The sequence below is a fragment of the Marmota marmota genome, unplaced genomic scaffold (assembly GCF_001458135.2).
Source record: "Marmota marmota marmota unplaced genomic scaffold, marMar, whole genome shotgun sequence".
NCBI lineage: Eukaryota > Metazoa > Chordata > Mammalia > Rodentia > Sciuridae > Marmota > Marmota marmota.
The window spans coordinates 47,746-68,677 of NW_026006439.1; the positions used below are offsets into that span (position 1 = coordinate 47,746).

General features: G+C 35.1%; 1 protein-coding gene and 1 long non-coding RNA gene across 2 annotated transcripts; both read right to left on the reverse strand.

Annotated features, from left to right (window-relative positions):
• Positions 1 to 1,425: 1,425 nt before the first annotated feature.
• Positions 1,426 to 5,180, reverse strand: LOC107133530. The gene is made up of 4 exons (XM_048797645.1): positions 5,097 to 5,180; positions 3,550 to 3,722; positions 2,342 to 2,765; positions 1,426 to 2,192 (listed from the first exon to the last, which is right to left on the reverse strand). Exons 1-4 carry the CDS (start codon positions 5,178 to 5,180, stop codon positions 1,758 to 1,760), a joined length of 1,116 nt encoding a protein of 371 aa, XP_048653602.1. The 3' UTR covers positions 1,426 to 1,757.
• An 8,808-nt stretch (positions 5,181 to 13,988) lies between these two features.
• Positions 13,989 to 20,812, reverse strand: LOC125614741. Its single transcript, XR_007345307.1, has 2 exons — positions 20,615 to 20,812; positions 13,989 to 15,973 (listed from the first exon to the last, which is right to left on the reverse strand). It is a non-coding gene; the product is annotated as an uncharacterized LOC125614741 (long non-coding RNA).
• Between the last annotated feature and the right edge of the window lie 120 nt (positions 20,813 to 20,932).

Sequence of the window (20,932 nt, forward strand, 5' to 3'; positions counted from 1 at the left end):
AAGACATGTGGATCATTAACCTGCTATCTGCCTTTGCATTATGCTTCCCAGGACCCTGTCAGGTGTAAGCTGCCTAGGCATCTATCTTTGTAACTTTTTATGTTATGAAAACTTCCCTGCTCTTAGACCAGGCACTGTCCTCTGGCCCTACTCTTGGGTGAGGCAATTCACTGATCAGCTCTCTTATGAACACAATATAAGCTTGTTTTAATTTGTTTTAGAATTAGAGTCAGTGGGCTTTGCTTTGCATTCTGGGTTCAACATAAGAGCTCTGATATGAGTGATGAACAGTGAGTTAGTACATTTTGGAGCACTCTTTGAGAAGAAAGAAGGAGTATATCCAAAGCTGATTTTGCTTTCCCTTTAATAAAGGAACAGGGAAACCTGACTATAAGTTAGGCACAATAAACACTATTATTAAAGATATATATATATATATATATATATATATATATATATATATATATATATATAGTGACTTAGCTTCAATGACCCAAGTGGTTGCCTGTAACTCTAATAATTGGGGTGAGGCAGGTAGCTCCTTGTAAGTTTAGGTTTTGAATTCATCCCTGGTAAGATTATAAATAAGAATTAATAGGCAACTAGAATAACTGGCATCAGTAAAGATAAGGTCAGCTCCAGGAATTTGTTTATCACAAATTATCTTTAAAAAATAAACTGTTTTATCAAATAAATCTTGGATAGGTTTGCAATGAGTAAATGATTAACCAATGAAAAAGTCATAATTGAATGTTGAAACAGGATATTATTTTTCAAATGGAGGTTTACTTCCTGTTTAATTAATGGCAAGACAAATTTATCAGGTTTTAGACCAAATAATTGAAGAGTCCTAGTGTGTAGTTGTAATACCATTAGACAAAACATACTAATTTGGGGGTAATTTTGAAAGAAAAAGCAGCAGAAAGATGCACTGATTCTAAATGGCTATTTTTTTGTGGTGAATAAAGTTTTATTTTTTATTAAAAGCTTTTCCACATTATGCACATTTGTAGAGCTATTCTCCAGTGTGAGTTCTCTTGTGGTGAATAAGGCCTATTTTATTGCTAAAAGCTTTGCAACATTCCTTATATTTGTAAGGCTTCTCTCCAGTGTAAATTGTGCTGTGGCAAATAAGGTGTAATATTTGAGTAAAAACTTTGTCACATACTTTGAATTTGTGAGGCTTCTCTCCAGTGTGAGTTCTGTTGTGGCAAAAAAGGTGTGATTTTTGAATGAACACTTTGCCACATTCTTTACATTTGTAAGGCTTCTCTCTAGTGTGAGTTCTCCTGTGGTGAATAAGGTCTATTTTTTGACCAAAAGCTTTGCCACATTCTTTACATTTGTAGGGCTTCTCTCCACTGTGATTTCTGCTGTGGTGAATTAGGTTTGATTTGTCACCAAAAGTTTTGCCACATTCTGTACATTTGTAGGGCTTCTCTCCAGTGTGGGTTCTGCTGTGGTAAATAAGGTTTGATTTTTGACCAAAAGCTTTACCACAATCTTTACATTCGTAGGGCTTCTCTCCAGTGTGAGTTCTTCTGTGGCAAATAAGTTGTGATTTCCGACCAAAAGCTTTGCCACAATCTTTACATTCGTAGGGCTTCTCTCCAGTGTGAGTTCTACTGTGGCGAATTAGGTTTGATTTGTCACCAAATGTTTTGCCACATTCTGTACATTTGTAGGGCTTCTCTCCAGTGTGAATTCTCCTGTGGCAAATAAGGTGTGATGTTTGACCAAAAGCTTTGGCACATTCTTTACATTTGTAGGGCTTCTCTCATTGTGGGTCCCTCTGTGGTAAATAAGACCTTTTTTTTTTTACTAAAAGCTTTGCAACATTCTTCATATTTGTAGGGCTTCTCTCCAGTATAAATTCTCTGGTGGTGAACAAGGCCTAATTTTTTATATGATTTCTGGTGTTCAATCTCACTTGTAGTTTTCCATAATTTCTTTTGTGGTAAATAGTCAAGATCACAACTTCTATATTTTGCACTTATCACTTCATGAAATATATGTTTTAGGCCCTTGTCTGGTGAATATTCTTGGGTATGATTAGGAGTTATGGCCAGGAAGGTCAAGTTTCTATAGTTCTCTAGCATTACATCTCTATATAAATTTTTCTGAGCAGGCTGAAGGCATTCCCACTCCTCTTCAGTAAAATCAATGGCTATATCCAAAAATGTTAATAGTTCCCAAACATTTGAAGCTCAAGGGCATGGCTCAATACAATATACATCTTGGAAGAGATAAATAATAATCATTTCCTGGTTCTCAGGAGTAGGACCACTTGGAATCCTCAGTTCCTGCACAGCAGAACAACCTGTGACTCTGAAGTATGAGATGTTTCCTGGCTCTCAGGGTTCTCAGCATTCTCCCTGTGGTTTGTTTTCAGATTCTGCATAGCACAGACACCTGGGCTCTGGATCCAGGACAGAAGCCTTTCCCTGAGCGCGGCTTCCCCTGCTTCTGCCTGGACTTGTCCCGGACTCCTGGAGCTCCGTCTCCCTCCGCGGCCGGGGCCCCCAGCCACCCTTCCCCGCTCTGGGTAGCCCTCCTCCCGCTTCTCCACCTGCCTCTCGGAAACTTTTTTTGCAGCCGGGTTGGTGGCTGTGGACCGCCGGTCAGGGGCGGCCTCTCTGGGGGGAGGTGGGGGGGCAGCCCAGGCCGCTGGGGGGGGAGGCCCGGGGCACGCAGGGGCCCTGCCTGTTGGAATGCAGAAGCCATGGGCTCCCGGTCCCAGCGGCGGTCCCTGCGGCCCTAAATGGCTATTTTATTCCTGGAAAAGAAGACCAGTGGGAATAGGTGAAGTGTCTAAACTATAGTAATAATGTCCTTGTCAGGATCCCATTGGCTAAGATGCAAATCAGCAAGCTGATTATTAACCTCTTATAAGGCTTTGTAAGCTTCAGGAGTTAATCTTCTTAAAGATAAAGAATATATATCATTCTCCAAACACTGGAACAGAGGAGGTAGAGCCCTTCAAAGAACCTGTTGAAATGTAAGCCAATTTCTGTTTCCTAAAACCTTTTGTAAACCATTTAAAGTAATGGGAGATTTTATGTAAATGTTGAGAGTCTGTACTAAGATCTCTGCAAGAGTTAATAAATGATTCACAAAAAGTGAAAATGGGCTAAATTTTGAACATTTCCTGGAGCTCTATTTTATTCAATTTCTTTAAGTGTTAATTGGACTTGTTGGAAGATGGAGTCTAGGTCTGTGCAGAGGAGTGGGCTAAAATAATGTCATCCATATAATGTATAATCATGAGGTCTGGTACCTTGAAGAAAGGCTCCAAGGCCTGGAATATATAATATTGACAAATAATAGAACTGGTTTTCATGCCTTATGTTAAGCCTAACATCGCCATCTCTGACATGGTACAGCTTGATTTAATATATGCAGAAGGAGTCAACTCCTCTATATGGCACTGTTGCAACATCTGTGGAAAAGAAGGATATAAGAGCTTATAGCCAAAGAGGAGACTCCTTGCTCTTTCTACATTCTTTCTCCTGTTCTTTCTCCATTTCTACTTAAATCTCAACATCTCACATCAGATACCCCTTTTCTTCTACATCTGTGTTACCCTCCTCTTGCTCACTATCTTTTGTTCTTGTTAGCTTTCCCCGTTTTCCTTCTGATCTTCTCTTGCGATAGCTGTCTCTCCCAAACAACAATGGACCACTGCTGCAATCTCTTCTCCACCCGGAGTGAGCCAATAACAGCTAGCAAAACAACATAAAAGAAGTTTGAGGCTTGTTTATGTGTTTGCAACTCCTGCTGAGGAGCATTTTTCAGAGCCCGTTGGTCGCCAGACGTCGGTATTGAATATTCCTTCCAAAGGAAACCATGGATTTGTAGCTCAAAATTCTTGCCAAAAAGTCTCTAATTCCTCATAGTTTACTTTTATACCCTGGACGTTTAAAAGCTGTTGTGTAATTAGTAGATGAGCATGTTTATGTTAACCAGGTAAATTACCCATTGCCCTGACTTCTTATGTTTTGAGCTTTGCATTTCCTTATGGCCAGGGATCCCTCAAGCAAAATCACCTGATTATCCAATGTTTGAGCACCAGAATGCTGAAGGGCCTGCTCTTCCAACATCTACTGTGGGAGCTTGAGGGCATTGAGAAACCCCTCAAGATATTGTTTCAGAGAACAGCATATGCTTTATTTCACAGCAAAAATAGCTTTAAGAGTAAGTATTTGCCAATTTACATATAACAGTCATGATATGCCAGAGGTGATTCACAACAGACCATCTTATGGATGTCCAGACATCAAGAGTCTAGAAACTGACATGTAGGCTGACCTTGCACCAAGAGGGCAATAGCTCCTTGTCAAAGGGAAAAAGGAAGTTGCACTTGACAGTGTTCTAACAGAAATTTGTCCCCAAACATTGTATTCTATGTTAGGACTTCCCTGCTGAACAATGAGCAAGATAAGCATTCCTCCATGTAGTTCCAAGGTCACGTCCTGCAACAAAAACTGAAACTAAAAATCTATAAAGTCTTACTTAGAACTAAGGCCTGTTTATCTGAACCTTTATGCTCATGTCTCTTGAGTACCTGGAATTGTTTCTTGTAACAAAATCAGTAATGCATGTTTATTGGTCATGGCACACACTACCTTCAAATAGTTTAAAGGAAAATGATTTGTACACTAGTGAATGAAAAAAAAACTATACTAACCTCCTATCTTGAACATCACTTACACATATTCTGCATAATTTCAGTGCAAAGGCCTTTACTATATGCTGGAATACTTGCTCTTGACCTCTCTTGGCCTTCTACCTCTCTGTAATGACTTTTAAATGAATGTCCTACCACTCTGTTCTGTCTAGTAGAACCTTATGCATCCCTTCCAGACCTGGAGTAGATTTTCAGACTTAACCCATTAAATTCCCAGGAACTCAATTCTATGACTATTTCAATGAAATTGATACAGGTGCATTAAAATAGGTTTGAACTTATCATTGAGAGCTTATATATTATCATGTTGCTGTTAATCAATATTATATTTATTTTAATGTACTTATAGTCTTATAACCATTACATATCACGTGATTATATGTCATATACTGTATTTAGGTTTTCATACGTGTTCCACATCTGGGACGATGGGACACAGTTTCTCTTCCCATGGCTGCATCTCACACAAAGAAAAAGGGCTAACATCAGCCATTTGAGTACATATGCATAAGACACCTCTTGGGACGCAAATAACATTCAGAAGTAGGTTCTGCACAGATCCACCTTGGCTAGAATAAAGGCATGGAACATGAGATTTCAGAGATGGCAATAGCCAGAGGTTCTGGAACATTTTGTTGGGAGAGAGGCAATGTCTGCTCAGTATCTGTGGCATCAGAAACTTCCCTAAGCAATATGCAGTATAACTTTATGGTTTCCCCCAACCGTATAGTTTCCAACCCAGATTCTCAGACCCCTTTAGAAAATCTGTAAGCTACCTAATGCCTTTAAATAAATGTTTAAGTCCTGCAACTAAGTATTCTGGCAGATACATAAAGTACAAATTTTGCATCTTATTCCAAGATATTTTAAGACCATTAGTGGATCATGCATAACTTGGTTCTTTTAGAATACACAGGGACTTACACATTATAGTGATAGTTTAAGACATCAAAATGTAATGAAGAGTGGAGTCACAGGGCTTTTTGATGTTTTAACAACTTTAAGCAGAGTGAGCAGTCTGTTTGACCACTTCTTACCTGCCCACTAAGAATTAGGTAGTGTGTTTTCTGTATTGAATATGGGCAGGACCATGACCAATTGCATCAGTGTTAAAGAAGCTTTGTGACTTCCAAGAATAAATCAAATGAGACAATAGACACACCTCTGCCTTATATCCTGAGATACCCCAAGCCATCATAAAAAAGTCTGGCTACCCAAATACCACATGCTGAAGGTAGCTGAGACCATATTGATGAGCCATATTAGGTGATCTCACTGACAGACCCACCTGAGGAATCAGTTGTGAGACACAGTCTGATGTTGGTTGTTTTTTTTTTTTTTTTTTCCAAATTGACACTTGCATTGTCTGGTCTTCCCTTGACTTTCTTGCCATGATTTGATTATTGGAGGAAAATTAACTCTTGCCTGGCCTTGGCTTTTTTTTTTATTATTTAACATATGATTTTAATAAAAAAGTCACCAAACCAAATTGACTGGCTTTCAGCCTCTGGCTGGATCACACATTCTATTTATTTATTTATTTATTTATTTTTTATTGGTTGTTCAAAACATTACAAAGCTCTTGACATATCATATTTCATACATTAGATTCAAGTGGGTTATGAACTCCCATTTTTACCCCAAATACAGATTGCAGAATCACATTGGTTACACATCCACATTTTTACATAATGCCATATTAGTAACTATTGTATTCTGCTACCTTTCCTATCATCTACTATCCCCCTCCCCTCCCATCTTCTCTCTCTACCCCATCTACTGTAATTCATTTCTCTCCTTGTTTTCTTCCCATTCCCCTCACAACCTCTTATATGTAATTTTGTATAACAATGAGGGTCTCCTTCCATTTCCATGCAATTTCCCTTTTCTCTCCCTTTCCCTCCCACCTCATGTCTCTGTTTAATGTTAATCTTTTCCTCCTGCTCTTCCTCCCTGCTCTGCTCTTAGTTGCTCTCATTATATCAAAGAAGACATTTGGCATTTGTTTTTTAGGGATTGGCTAGCTTCACTTAGCATAATCTGCTCTAGTGCCATCCATTTCCCTGCAAATTCCGTGATTTTGTCATTTTTTAGTGCTGCGTAATTTATCTGGCCTTGCCTTGCCTCTTCGTGGCATGGCTGCTGAGAAGTTAAGACTTGCTTGGCCTTGCCTAGCATGACCTTGACTTGTCCTTCCAGCCTTGTCATGGCTTGTGCATCAGGGGAAGCCAAAGCTTGCCCTAACTTGAATTGATGGCTTGCTTCATTGACCGACCATGGTTTAGCTATGAAGGGGAAAACCAGACTTGCCTTGCCTTATTATTTCTTTTTCCTTTGATGTCCCTTGCTGTGATTGAGCCATGTAAGAAAAGCCAAATCTTCCCTGGTCTGGCCCAAACTTTCATGGCTTGGTCATGAGGGAAGCCAGTCTTTGTCTGGCCTGACCTTGCCTTCTGTATCAGGAAAGCCAACCCTTGTTTGCTTTTCTTCCTCACCTTACCTTTCTTTTCTTGCATTGCTATGGCTTGGCTACTGAGGGGGAAACAAGCCTGGCCTTTCTGAATTTTGCCATGCATTGCCTTGAGATGGCTGTCATTGGGAAGCTAAATTTGTCTCACTGTTCCTGTCTTTGCCCTTAGCTTTGCTATGAAGAGGAAGCCAAGCCTTTACTTTCCTTGCTGTTTTGTCTTTTAAAGACTTGGCTGTAGAGGGGAAGCTGAGCTCCCTTGCCCCATGCTGCTTTGCTTTCACTTCACTGAGCTGTCAGAAGGAAGCCTCACCTTGGCTCCTTTTCCTTTCCAGGTCTAAGAAACCCCTGTATTCTCAAATATTAGTATTAAGGTTCTTATTCCAGCTGCCAAAAAGGGGTATAACATGGATGGTGGAAGGAGACAGACATCATTATATAAAATACATGTATGAAGATGTGAATTTGGTGTCAACATATCTTATATAAACAGAGATATGACAATTTGTGTTATAAAGATGTATTAAGAATTGTAATGCAAAAAAAAGAGAGCTCATGTATAATGGCATAATTTGGCATGAACATACTTTATATACAGAGTTATGAAAAATTGTTCTGTGAATAAATAAATATGAATGTAATGAATTCCACTATTGTCATGTATGTAAGAAATAAATAAGTAGATAAATATATAAATAAAATAATACCATGTCATATTTATTCTTTTATGTTTTAATACTCAGGGTATACTCAGAAATATTCCTTTGTGTTTTTTTTTCTCTCTTTTATTGAGTGATTTCCTGCTTGCTTAAGCACACCCCTATATTAACTAGCTCATAAAATATACATTATTTTAGTATCCATTAAATATAATGTACCCATTTTTATAGTCTCTTCAGCATTGTTTTGGCCATACTTAGCTCTACATTATTTGCAATAAATATTATATATATTTAAATATTATATATATACATATATATAATATATTTAGCATTGAAAACATATATATATATATATATATATATATATATATATATATAAGCCATATGATATTTGTTTTCACTGCTAAAGATTGACAGCAAGGCTTTCTTTCAAAGGCATAGCAAAATGTCATAATGGGGACAGATCTCATTTTGTTCTTGTTTGATTATATGTTTCAATTATAACAGGATGATAGTGTAGTGTATATATAGCATTTTTTTCTGGGTGCTACTAGGGACTGAACCCAAGATTGTATTACTTCTGTGCTGTACCCCCCAGCCTATTTATTTATTCTTATTTTGAAACAGGGTCTAAGTTTCTGATGTTCTTAATGAGTTGCTGAGGCTGGCTTTGATTTTGTGATCCTCCTGATTTATTCTCCCATTACTGGGATTTCAGGCCTGCACCATTATAGCCAGTCACTATTTTTTTTTTAAACATTACATGCATGTGGCCGAGAAACCACATTAGACCAAGGTAGTTAATAATAAATTCAAAAAGATATAAATTAACTAAAAGACCCTTGAATATTTCTTTTTTTTAAAAGAGACAGTGAGAGAGAGAGAGAGAGAGGGAGAGAGAGAGAATTTTTTTTTATTTTAAACAGAGAGAGAAAGAGAGAGAGAGAGAGAGAGAGAGAGAGAGAATTTTAGTATTTATTTTTTAATTTTCAGTGGACACAACATCTTTATTTGTATGTGGTGCTGAGGATCAAACCCAGGCCGCACGCATGTCAGGCGAGTGGGCTACTGCTTGAGCCACATCCCCAGCCCTTGAATATTTCTTAGTAATATATTATAAAAGCTAATTTTAGAATTTTGTTCATATGTGCACATAAAAGCTCCATGAAGAATAAATATTTCAAAGACAATATTTCTTTGTAGACAGAAATTAGCTTATTCCAGGATATTTTGTACTATTCAAATATACAAATTGGTCATATGGATCAATTGAATTGAAAAACAGAAATAAAAGAGGAGAAAATTTTTAAGTAATGTCATTAAGAAATCTGAATTTTTGAAAATTTTACGTAGTCACTTGGAAAATGTTGTGTGACACAAGTTGAGATATGCTTACAAAGGAGCAAGAGAGGTACATAAAGTAACTTCAAAGTGATTTGCTACATTAGCAGAAAATTGGATATTGCATGAAGATCATCAAATTAATGCCTGTAGACCAATCCACAGCATGGTCATATGTGTAAATAAAGGCACCTTTTTGACTCTTTTGTTTTATTTTATAGCTGCTAGGCATCAACCTCAGGGACTTTCATGCACACTCATAGTAGGCAATCACCCTGCCACTATTCTAGTTAAGAAACAGATTTGGAATGAGTCCACTCTCATTCATTTATTGTCTATTACAGATTTCAGACAATAGCAACAGAAATTTACTGCATCCCAATTCCTAACATAAATAAAATTATTTTCCAGATTTATCTCTTATTCATATCTCATTGTGATTTTAAGATATTGAGGATTTTTTACAATATATCAGGTTTTCTAAGTGAAAAATTATAAGATTAATAATAAAGAACTTTTAATCTTTCTTGTGTATATGTCATTTATCTTCTTTCTTTGCTTAAATGTTTCTATTTTCTATTTAAGTATATAAAGAGCATTAGCTGGCATGCCTCAAGTTCAAGATTTTAATTGAAAAAATTAAGTGTTTTGCCATCTAAAAATGGTGCTGTCTCCTGATTTGCAGAAGTGGTGCTCATTTCTTTTTCACTTTCACTGCTGTTTTAATTAGAAGTACTCACCAAGATGCCCCTTTATCTGTACTCCTCATTAAACTGTTGATTATACATGAGAATAATCTCTTTAACTTATGGATTTCTATATTTAAAATGTATTTTTCTTGTTTTATAGATTCTCTTTACAGATGTTCTAATTAGATTTTTCCACTTCCATTCATTTGTACAACTTTTATGCCATTGAGTTTATATTCATGTTTTTTTGATATTAATAAAACACCAAGACTTCCATGATAAAATTCTGCAGTCCGGAACATATTGAAGCGCCTTAGAATCTAATGATCTGATCCTTAAATTTACCTAGAACTCAGTTATTAACCTATACTGTCTGCTTGCCCACCTAATGGTAGCTTATAGTCCCCTTTCTGATATAATTTATCCATTCATATTTGTTACTTACTGAGTTATTTTTATTTGTTTGAAATTTATTTTAAAAATAGTCCTCCTTCTTGGTTCTCAAGTGAATTGCTATTAGTTACCTGCCATATTCTTTTGTGATTTTGATTAATTTATTCATTGGTATAGGAGATTGAACTCAGTGGTAGTCTTTCACCAAACTTCATCCCAAACTTTTTCATATACTAATTTGACACAGAGTCTCATTGTTGCTTAGGGCCTTCCTAAATTGTTGCAACTGCCCCTGAATTTGTGCTCTGATTCAGCCTCCCAAGTAAAATCATTTGGAAAATAGCAGCACAATTCACAATAGCAAGACTGTGGAACCAACCTAGATGCCCTTCAATAGACGAATGGATAAAAAAAAAATGTGGCATTTATACACAATGGAGTATTACTCTGCATTAAAAATGACAAAATCATAGAATTTGCAGGGAAATGGATGGCATTAGAGCATATTATGCTAAGTGAAGCTAGCCAATCCCTAAAAAACAAATGCCAAATATCTTCTTTGATATAAGGAGAGTAACTAAGATCAGAGTAGGGACAAAGAGCATGAGAAGAAGATTAACATTAAACAGGGATGAGAGGTGGGAGGGAAAGGGAGAGAGAAGGGAAATTGCATGGAAATGGAAGGAGACCCTCAGGGTTATACAAAAGTACATACAAGAGGAAGTGAGGGGAAAGGGAAAAATAATACAAGGGGGAGAAATGAATGACAGTAGAAGGGGTAGAGAGAGAAGAGGGGAGGGGAGGGGAGGGGAGGGGGGATAGTAGAGGATAGGAAAGGCAGCAGAATACAACAGACACTAGTATGGCAACATGTAAATCAATGGATGTGTAACTGATATGATTCTGCAATCTGTATACGGGGTAAAAATGGGAGTTCATAACCCACTTGAATCAAAGTGTGAAATATGATATGTCAAGAACTATGTAATGTTTTGAACAACCAACAATAAAAAATTAAAAAAAATCATTTGGAAAAATGTACATGTCAATCTCCTGAACTTTTTGTTTGTTAAATTATCTTTACTGGACTGTGGTTATTTTTCTTTATCAATACTAGTATTAAAGTTTCGCTTGCCTTATTTTTTTCCTTTATTTAAGGTTGAGAAGCTTGGCACAGTGCCTCATGCCCTTAATCCCAGCATGGTAGAGGTGGAAGGAAGCAGAGCATCCTAAGTTGGAAGCCAGCCTGGGCACTTAGTGTCTCAAAATTAAAAGTGGTCATTTAAAAAGGATGGTGTGTACAACTCAGTGGTGGAGTACCCCTGGGTTCCATCCCCAGTACTGGGGGTCAGGGAGATTGAGAACCACAAATTTAATGATCATTTGTATTTTCAATTATATATTTGATAGATTTATCCCTAATATTTAATTTATTGTCATTCATTTTTCATTGTTTAGTATTTCTTAATACTTTTAAAACTGTAGTTTTTGACATTCTTGTTTCTTAACAGAAACACTAAGAAACCTCATTTTCTAGGCCCCACAGATTTTACAGGATGGCATGGCTCTGTGTTGTGGCTTTTCTTGGGGTGCTCCTTGAACTAGTTTGCCTTTGGTTGAGAATTTTAGTTTCAAACTTCTCTCTCCTGGTGGCTGCACATAGGGGAAGATCTTCACCAGCAAGCCCAGTTAAGTATTTAAGGGCTTTGTCGCCCTTGCTGTGGACACACTCTCTCCAGACACTTAGCTTTCTAGGAAGAAAGCTGTGGATTTCTATCAAAAGTACATAAACTTTTCTTCCACCTGGTGTCTGCACTGTAGGTTCTTTGACGTTCAATGGTTTTTCCTTTTTTCAATGTGACTAATTATCACAATATGCCACCAGTTCTGTGTCACAGTAGACAGAAAACAGTTCCCTAAAAATCCAGAATATTGGAGCTACCTTCTCCTCCTCTGACGCCAAAAGGGGAAAACTGAGAATTGGGCAGTTTCTCCTGATCACACTGGTGTGTCAACTTAGGGGAAAAGCTGATCTGTGAGAAAGGCAAAAGTTTTCCTTTACCATTTAGTGAGGCTGTTCTTGGTTTTGCCCTCTATCTCCAGTTCTTATTAGTTTTACTACAACTATTTGGCTGGGTATTGAGGCTGTTTATATACATTTATGTGTGGTTGTGGGAAAGAGAAATCATTTGTATAGCTGTTTTTGTGGAGTCTAAACTCCCTTCAGCCACTTGGGAGTTCTTGTTATTAGAAGTGGAAATGTTCCATTGATGAATGAGTAATTGTAAAATTAAGTGCATGGAATTAAGTGTAGATGTGTTAAAAGTAAAATTCAATGGTAATTTTGGGAAAAGTAATTCTTGGAGTTATGCAGGAAGAGAAAAACACAAGAGTGAGATTCACAAATGAATGGAAGACTAGGGATATGGCTTAGGGTAGAGCATAATCTGGATTAGATCGGAATATCATCAATCAATCAATAAAATAATTAAAAACTGATTTTAATTTAGCATTTGCAGACCCTCCTTTTGAAAGACATTGTATCTAAGTGGAATAATGGAGAATAATCTTTGTTCTTCTTTAACTGTATTTTTCAATCTTTACATAATGATATGTAAAACTTTGAACATTTTAAAAATTACATATGTAACACCAAAAATGCTAAAAAATGTATTAAGTAATAAATTCATAAAAATTTAATCTACAGTTACCTTGAAAATTTCTTCCTGATTTATTAGATAAACTGAGTATTAATTTTCTTATTTTAATGATAACACAGGGCTGGGGTTGTTTTTCAGTGTTAGATAATTTTTCTAGCATGGTTGAGGCACTGTTTTTGATACTCAGCACCACATATAAATAAATAAATAAATAAAATAAAGGCCTATCAACAATAAATAATAATATTTTTAAAAAGATAACAGAATAAGTTTCAAGGGCAGATATGCAAAGTACTTATTAATATTGAAATGGTGAATTCAATAACAAAACCTGAGGGCAAATTCAGAAAATATTCTTATTTCATAAACTGAATTGTACAGAACGTCTGTAGAAGAATGATGTGGTGCATATGAAGTGTGTTGTGCATACAAAAGTAAAAACATACATGCAGGTCACCACTGAAGTTTCACAGCATTAGAGGAACATTGGATCAACAAATCCAGACTAAAAACAGAATGTAGCTTGTTTTGGCAAATAAAGTGTTTCTGTTGTTGTTTTCTTTTGCCATGCTGAGATTTGTCCTCAGGCTTCATATGTGCTATACACGTACTCTACCACTGAGCCTCACCCCCTTACCCTGAAAATATAGTTTTATTGGAATTCCATCAGGCATTCAATTATTGTATATTGCAGATTTTAGGCTATGACCACAGAGAACTTCTGGTCCACAAAGCCTAAAGTCTTCATGATGTGCTCCTCTAAAGAAATATTTTGCAAATTCCATTGGTATTAATTTTAATATCACCAAATATATTGACATATTGGTGGAACAGGGATCCCTATGTGCAATCTACCAGCAGCATTCAGGTTAATTTGAGAGTCAAATATTTGAGCATTTATCCACTGGTTATGAAAATTAAAATCTAATTATCACAACTGAAGAAAAATCTATAGAACTACTACTGAAATACACCATTCAAAAATCAAAATCAAAGATATCATGAATAGCCCAGAAATGTTCAGGAACCATCCCAGATTAAAAAAAAAAAAAAACAAACAGAAGAAACAAGACCACTGGACACAGTGAATAATTGATATTAAAATTTCCCAAAATTGGATTTATTTTGGTTCAAAGACAATTGTTAAAATAACTGTCAAATTTTGAATAAGATTTGTAGAGTAGATATTCACAATATAATTTACTTATTTTGATCATTGCACCATAGTTACAGAGATAATTTCTCATTTTTAGAAAATGTGAGGTTTTTTAATTTACAAATAAAAAGACATTGTGTGCATCTTGCAAATGGTTCAGAGATAAAAACTGTTATGTACCTAGACTTATCTAGAAATGAAGAATAACATTTGGGGAATGTTTCTTATGAATTCCTTTCACTACTGTCTTAAATCTTCTATAAATCTGAGATTATCAAAATAGAACATTTCTGAAAGAAAAATAAATTTTTAAAATATTAACAAGTAACAGCAAACACAATAAAATAAACCATGAATCTGTATAGGTATAATAAATGAACAAATTTAGTGGTGAATGATACACATTTATATTTATATTAATATTTATAGTCTCAAACTATCTTCACACAAATAATAATTACAAAGTAAAATTCTGCAAATACCACATTAATGACCAATATTAACATCAGCAGTAATGAGGATATTATAGGTCACATTATGTGATTCAAAGTGAAAATCATAGAATTGATTTCTGTGGTACTCTTGCCAAAAACATGTAATCTAGCTCCAATCATAAAGAAACCAGAGAATCCATTTTAAGCACATTCTACAAGCTTTCCCCCTGAAAAATTCAAGGTCATGAAGGTTAAGAAAAGACTAAGGAATATTTCAATCAGAAGGCATCTATAAAATAAAACAAATTCATTTCATGCCTCTGAATGAAATATTTTTTTTATAAAGAACAATATTAGGCTACTAGAAAAACATGAAAATAATCTGAGGATTAAGTGGTCCAAGGCATTATGATAGAATGTATAAGTGTTGATTTGAGAAACAGCATTTGCTTAATGTGTTTTTTTTTTGTTTGTTTGTTTGTTTTTGCTTTTTTTCTTTATACAATCTTGGAAAATACTAGTGAAGTTGCAGGTTCTAATGCAAAGTACTTTTTCCCACTGAAGCATTTTAAAATGAATTGTTAACATATGCCACCTTTCTTGATAGGTTTAGCATTTCCTACAAGTCAGAACATGCTAGATAACAATATAACCTTCATAATGAAACTGATATAATTAACAACTATGCTGTTACCTGTTAATATTTGAAAAATATATTCATAATAAATGAATGTTGAATTGTAGTTATCTAGCATGTTCTGACTTGTACAAAATACTAAAAATATCATAAATGATAGCATATGTAAGCAATTCAATTTAAAATGCTTCAGCAGACAAAAGTACTTTATATTAGAACCTGTAAATTTACTATTATTTCCCAAGATTGTATAAACAAATAGAAAAGGGGAAAAAAGATAAAACACTAAGCAAATATTCTTATTAGAAAAATTATTAAGTCAGTGCCTCAAATATAAATTTAAAGATGGCAGTATAATAATTGCAATACATTAATCCATTAGTGAATATAGTAACCAGCATGTAAAAATAATGTTGCCTAATTCTCTGGACCCATATTCAGTGATATAATATAAATAATCCATCATTAATGTGATATTTAGATCTACCAAATTAGTGTTGACTTGGTTGCTGAATTGAACTTAAATGCTAACATTTAGATAGTCTGAAAACACATCTCAATAAAAACTGGTTTGCACTTTCACTTCAAATTTTCTTACAGATATAATTTTCATATTTTGATAATTTCATCATATATATGTTACACACATCCATTTCAATAAAGTATTTACATCATACATTTCATAAATAATTTAAATATTATATTAACAGTCTGAAAAACACAATATTAGCTTTCATATTTTTTTCTTAAAATCTCTGTATATCCTTATGATGTTTCCAAAAGTAGATCTTGTCTTGTCTTATTAGTAATTCTTAAGGCAGATGCTCCCATGGTCAGGATTCAAATTCTGCAGCAAGTGAAGAAAAAAAGAATTATATTTTTTTCTCAAACATTTTATAAGTATAAATCAGTGAAGAAGTTTAGAACTTTTCATTGTTTATAAGAAGAAAAATAGATATGTCCACAATACAAAATCACTATGGAATGCAGTACACCTATATTTTCATACACAGTTGTCATTATGACTGAGTATCAGAGCTTTGGGTTTTCCACCCCTTATGCATAAATTTGACAACCATATGCTAGGGTATTCTGGCAAGAACTGGGATGACAACATGGAGATGATAATGGACACCTCTCAACAGTCATATACTATAGCTTCAAAAGCAGACAATCAGGCAATTTCCATACAGAGTCATTGGCATTAGGACAAGGATAAAACATGATACTACTGGAACACTTAGAAGGGACTTCTGTCCCAAATTTGTGTCAGTGTTTGAGGTCCTTAAATGGAAGTGATACATGAGTTAACACCTGAAGTAAAAGGAGAAATTGTGAGAGAAAGGGAAGAGGTGCATGCAGACACGGAGATGAGAAAGAAAACTTGTGGAATCACAGTGGTCTAGTGTCACTAGAATCTAGAGCAAAGTGGCAGTAAAGCAAGTGAGATGAGATAGGCTGAGTAACCTGACAAAAATCCAGTTGATTTGGATATTTTAATTTTTGGCTAAGAAATTTCATACTTTTCTTGAGGCAAATGTAAACTAATGAGAGTCATGACAGGGTATTTTAAATGTGTAACTGTTACTAAGTCAGTCTGGGCTTTTGGCCATAAACCACAGAAAATGGGTGATGCCATTTTTCCCACAAAAGCATGTCAGTGTATAGGCTGACAGTTTCATAGTGGGGCAGAAGTGGGGAAAAAAGCAGTTTCACACTTAAGGTTTTAATTTGTTGATATTCAGAATTGGAAAAAAATACATAGCTCTTTAATTGTAATTGATTTCAGAAGTTATGCCCAGCAGTTTTTAAACATTTAGCTCATTATAGATGTGCACTTGATGAGATATGTGGTAAATTCTTCCAACTCTTATATAAATATCACCATGTAGAGTATTCTTTGTATAAAACTCTTCTCTTACTAATTCCCCAAATAGGGTCTAAAATATATTACTGAACATAGTAAGTATGTTGTAGTGATAACAATAAGGTGGTGTCTAATGCCTTTACACATTTGATGTGAAAACAAATGATTTTGACTGACAGAATTCCCATTCCTGTCTTTATGTTCTATTTTTAAAGAAAATTATTTTAAACAAAATTTTTTACTGGTGCATTTGACTATATATAATAGATGAATTAATTATGACATATTCACAGATGCACATAAAATAATTTGATCACTCTTCCTCTCTAGTAGTTTTTTTCCTCGCCTTCTCCCTTCACCTTTGAAGGCATTCTGCAGTGATTATGGAGACATATCTTTGTATCGTGATGAAAGAGTTTAAAAAACACTCTTCTATTCAGGCTAGCATGATATGGCAAACTAATGTTCCACAAGGAAATGTAGAACTATTACATTAAGTTTTAAATAAACTAGCTTATGCATAAGTAAAAAAGAAACATCACTTTCTCCCAGAAATACAGTGGAAAAAGAGTTGCCTCCCAAATCCCCTTTGCATTGTGTCTACATTCATACACAATTTATCATTGTTTTGTAAATGGTAAATTATCTCATTTTTTCTGGTAAGAACTAATAAGAACAACTTATACTTGCATCATGCATAATAACTAACTTTCATTCTCTTTTTCTAAATAGTCATCCAATTTCATGACTCTGAAGCACTTCAAACCCGATTCTCTCATTTTTTCAGAAAGATATTCATGTAAGCTAAGAAACTGAAAAAAACATATATCAGCTATTAAATTAAATTGTAATTTATGTATTAAAATTATTTCTTTCTGTCATAACTATTTAACTTCAGCATTGTTTTATAAAGCTTAGATTTGTTCTCCTGTGATTTTTTTAGGTCAAAATGCCAAATAAAAGAATAAGGTTGAGGCCACATTTAACATAGATATGCATGGCTTTACTATATGTTAAGAAGTTCATCAAAACACCATTGAAGCAGGGTGTGATGGCACATGCCTGTAATCACAGTGGCTTAAGAGGCTGAGACAGGACAGTCTTGAGTTCAAAGCTAGCCTCAGCAACCGTGAGGCCTAAGCAATTCACTGAGACCCTGTCTCTAAATAAAACATGAATAGGTTTGGGGATGTGGCTCAGTGGTCAAGTGTTCCTGAGTACATTCCCTGGAACAAAGAAACAAACAACCAAAAAAAAAAAAACCACCATGGAAGCTCTAAACCAAGGTGCAATGAAAGCAAGATGGTATCTTTTATTTGTTCATTTTCAAGCAGATATTTCATTATTGTAATAATACCCCTGATAAAAATGTCAAATATTATAGAAATATCTTCAAATGGGTTCAAAATAGCTGGACATTGGTTTTCTTATCAGCTCTTAAAATATAGCTCATCATTGTTGGACTAATATTTGACATCAAATGAAGTCTTAGTATGAAGGAAATCACCTGGTTGTACTGAAGGGCTCCTGTTACACAATGCAACTCTAACCCTAACCTAACCCTAACCCTAACCCAACCCAAGCCAGGGAGTTGGGGACAGCACTCAGTGTGGAATAGTGAAATGAATCTGATCAAATTTTTTTGTGAATCCATATGAAAATATCACAGTGAATTTCACCTTCATGTGTATTCATAATGCATAATTAAAAAAAAAACCTTAAAAACTACAAATAAGTATAAGATCAGTAGAGCAGAAGAAAGAGAACACAGGGAGGAAGAAGGGGAGATAAAGTGGAAGTACTGGTCACTGAATGAGAGCATATTATATTTCATGCTTGTTTAATTATGTCAAAATTAACCTCAATATTATTTATTTCTAAATGCACTTTCAAAATTTTCATCAAATCCTAAAAAACAAATGCCAAATGTCTCCTTTGATATAAGGAGAGTAACTAAGAACAGAGTAGGGACGAAGAGCATGAGAAGAAGATTAACATTAAACAGGGATGAGAGGTGGGAGGGAAAGGGAGAGAGAAGGGAAATTGCATGGAAATGGAAGGAGACCCTCAGGGTTATACAAAAGTACATACAAGAGGAAGTGAGGGGAAAGGGAAAAATAATACAAGGGGGAGAAATGAATGATAGTAGAGGGTGTAGAGAGAGAAGAGGGGAGGGGAGGGGAGGGGGGATAGTAGAGGATAGGAAAGGCAGCAGAATACAACAGACACTAGTATGGCAATATGTAAATCAATGGATGTGTAACCGAAGTGATTCTGCAATCTGTATATGGGGTAAAAATGGGAGTTCATAACCCACTTGAATCAAAGTGTGAAATATGATATATCAAGAACTATGTAATGTTTTGAACAACCAACAATAAAAAAATTAAAAAAAATTTCATCAAATAAAAGAATAATTTAAATTTTCCATAAGAGTAAGTAGAGGGATTGTTGCTCGGTGGTAGAGTACTTGCGTACACATGTGAGGCACTGGGTTCAATCCTCAGCACCACATAAAATAAAGAAAATAAAAGTATTGTTCATCTATAACTAAAAAAAAATATTTTAAAAGAGAGTAGGTAGAAATTCTCCATATGTGGGCACAACACTGAAAAGAATCAGAACAGAGACAGTGTATGCAATTATGGGTTTGTAATTTCTCTAAAGAAGTGTACATATTTCTAGGGGGCTTCAAACTTCCAATTAAAGCAATGTTGGTGGAAGAGAGACAGAAATCAGCAATGTATGACTTTGCAAGTAACAATGCTGCCTTCTTGAAAGACTCTCCTTGGAAGATTCTTGAGGATGCCATTAGAAATATTGATATTTCTTTAAAATATAAATATAGATGATGTATACCTTAGTTTATTTGACTACCAAAGCCATTTTACTATGTTGAAGTATATTAAATCATCATGGTTTCCTTAAACATATGCAACTAGAAAATTTTAGTAAAGCTAGAAACATTCATATTTAGTGAACCAGTTCAAGGACTTAAAGAATATTCCTTGAAGATACTGTCAAGCATTTATTACCATCATATGTATATTCTACCTATTACCTAGATAAATTAAGCATTTGACACTGAGACAATTCAGAGCAACAGCCACTGGTTCAGAACAAGATAGCTGAGTGGGTGATCAAGATAGATTAAAGCTGCTGCCTAGAAAGTTGGCCCATGAATTTGTTACCAGGGCTTCAGGAGACTGCCCATTCATTCTGCCATTCACAGGCCCCAACACTGATCATCAGAAGATTTTTAACCACTTTGCAGGTTATACTTCCCATCATCACAAGTATTACAAGGTAGAAAGGAAAAACTATATAGAACATTTTGTCTCTAGATACCATGTAAGGATAATATTTAAAAATTAAAATAAAAATCAGTTAATCTGTCAGGTGTCAGTATGTGCCCAGAGTGTAGTTATAGCAACACTGGACACTTAAGGTTTCAGTTATAATCTTTCAAAAATCGTGAAACTTGTTCATGTTTCCATGTAGAAGCAGTTTTGTCACAATATAACTATGTGAATCACAAAACTTCAAAAATACTTAACTAAAAGTCTAATAGACCAGATTATATATAGGAGAACACTAAGGGAAGAAAGCTTGATAGTTTACCTTCAGATGTAAAATGCAAAGGTGGGTGAAAGATAAACTTCCTAGATTAATATTTCAAGAGTACATTCATTTCCTAACATTACTTCCACAAATTATAGGGTCTAGTTAGCTTTTGCATGCTACCGATCTCATCATCCTGTCTCAAAGTTATGCAGTAGACACAAATTAAGGAGACTAAGTTGCTCTCTTTCAGTCTAGGTTTTGACATACTTGTGGAATTTGGATTGTTCTATATGGAAGTGCCTATATTCTTTCAGTTGAATTTCTTAGAATTTTCAGTTCAGATTCCAGATGGCTAATTCTGAGTTCCATCTGACT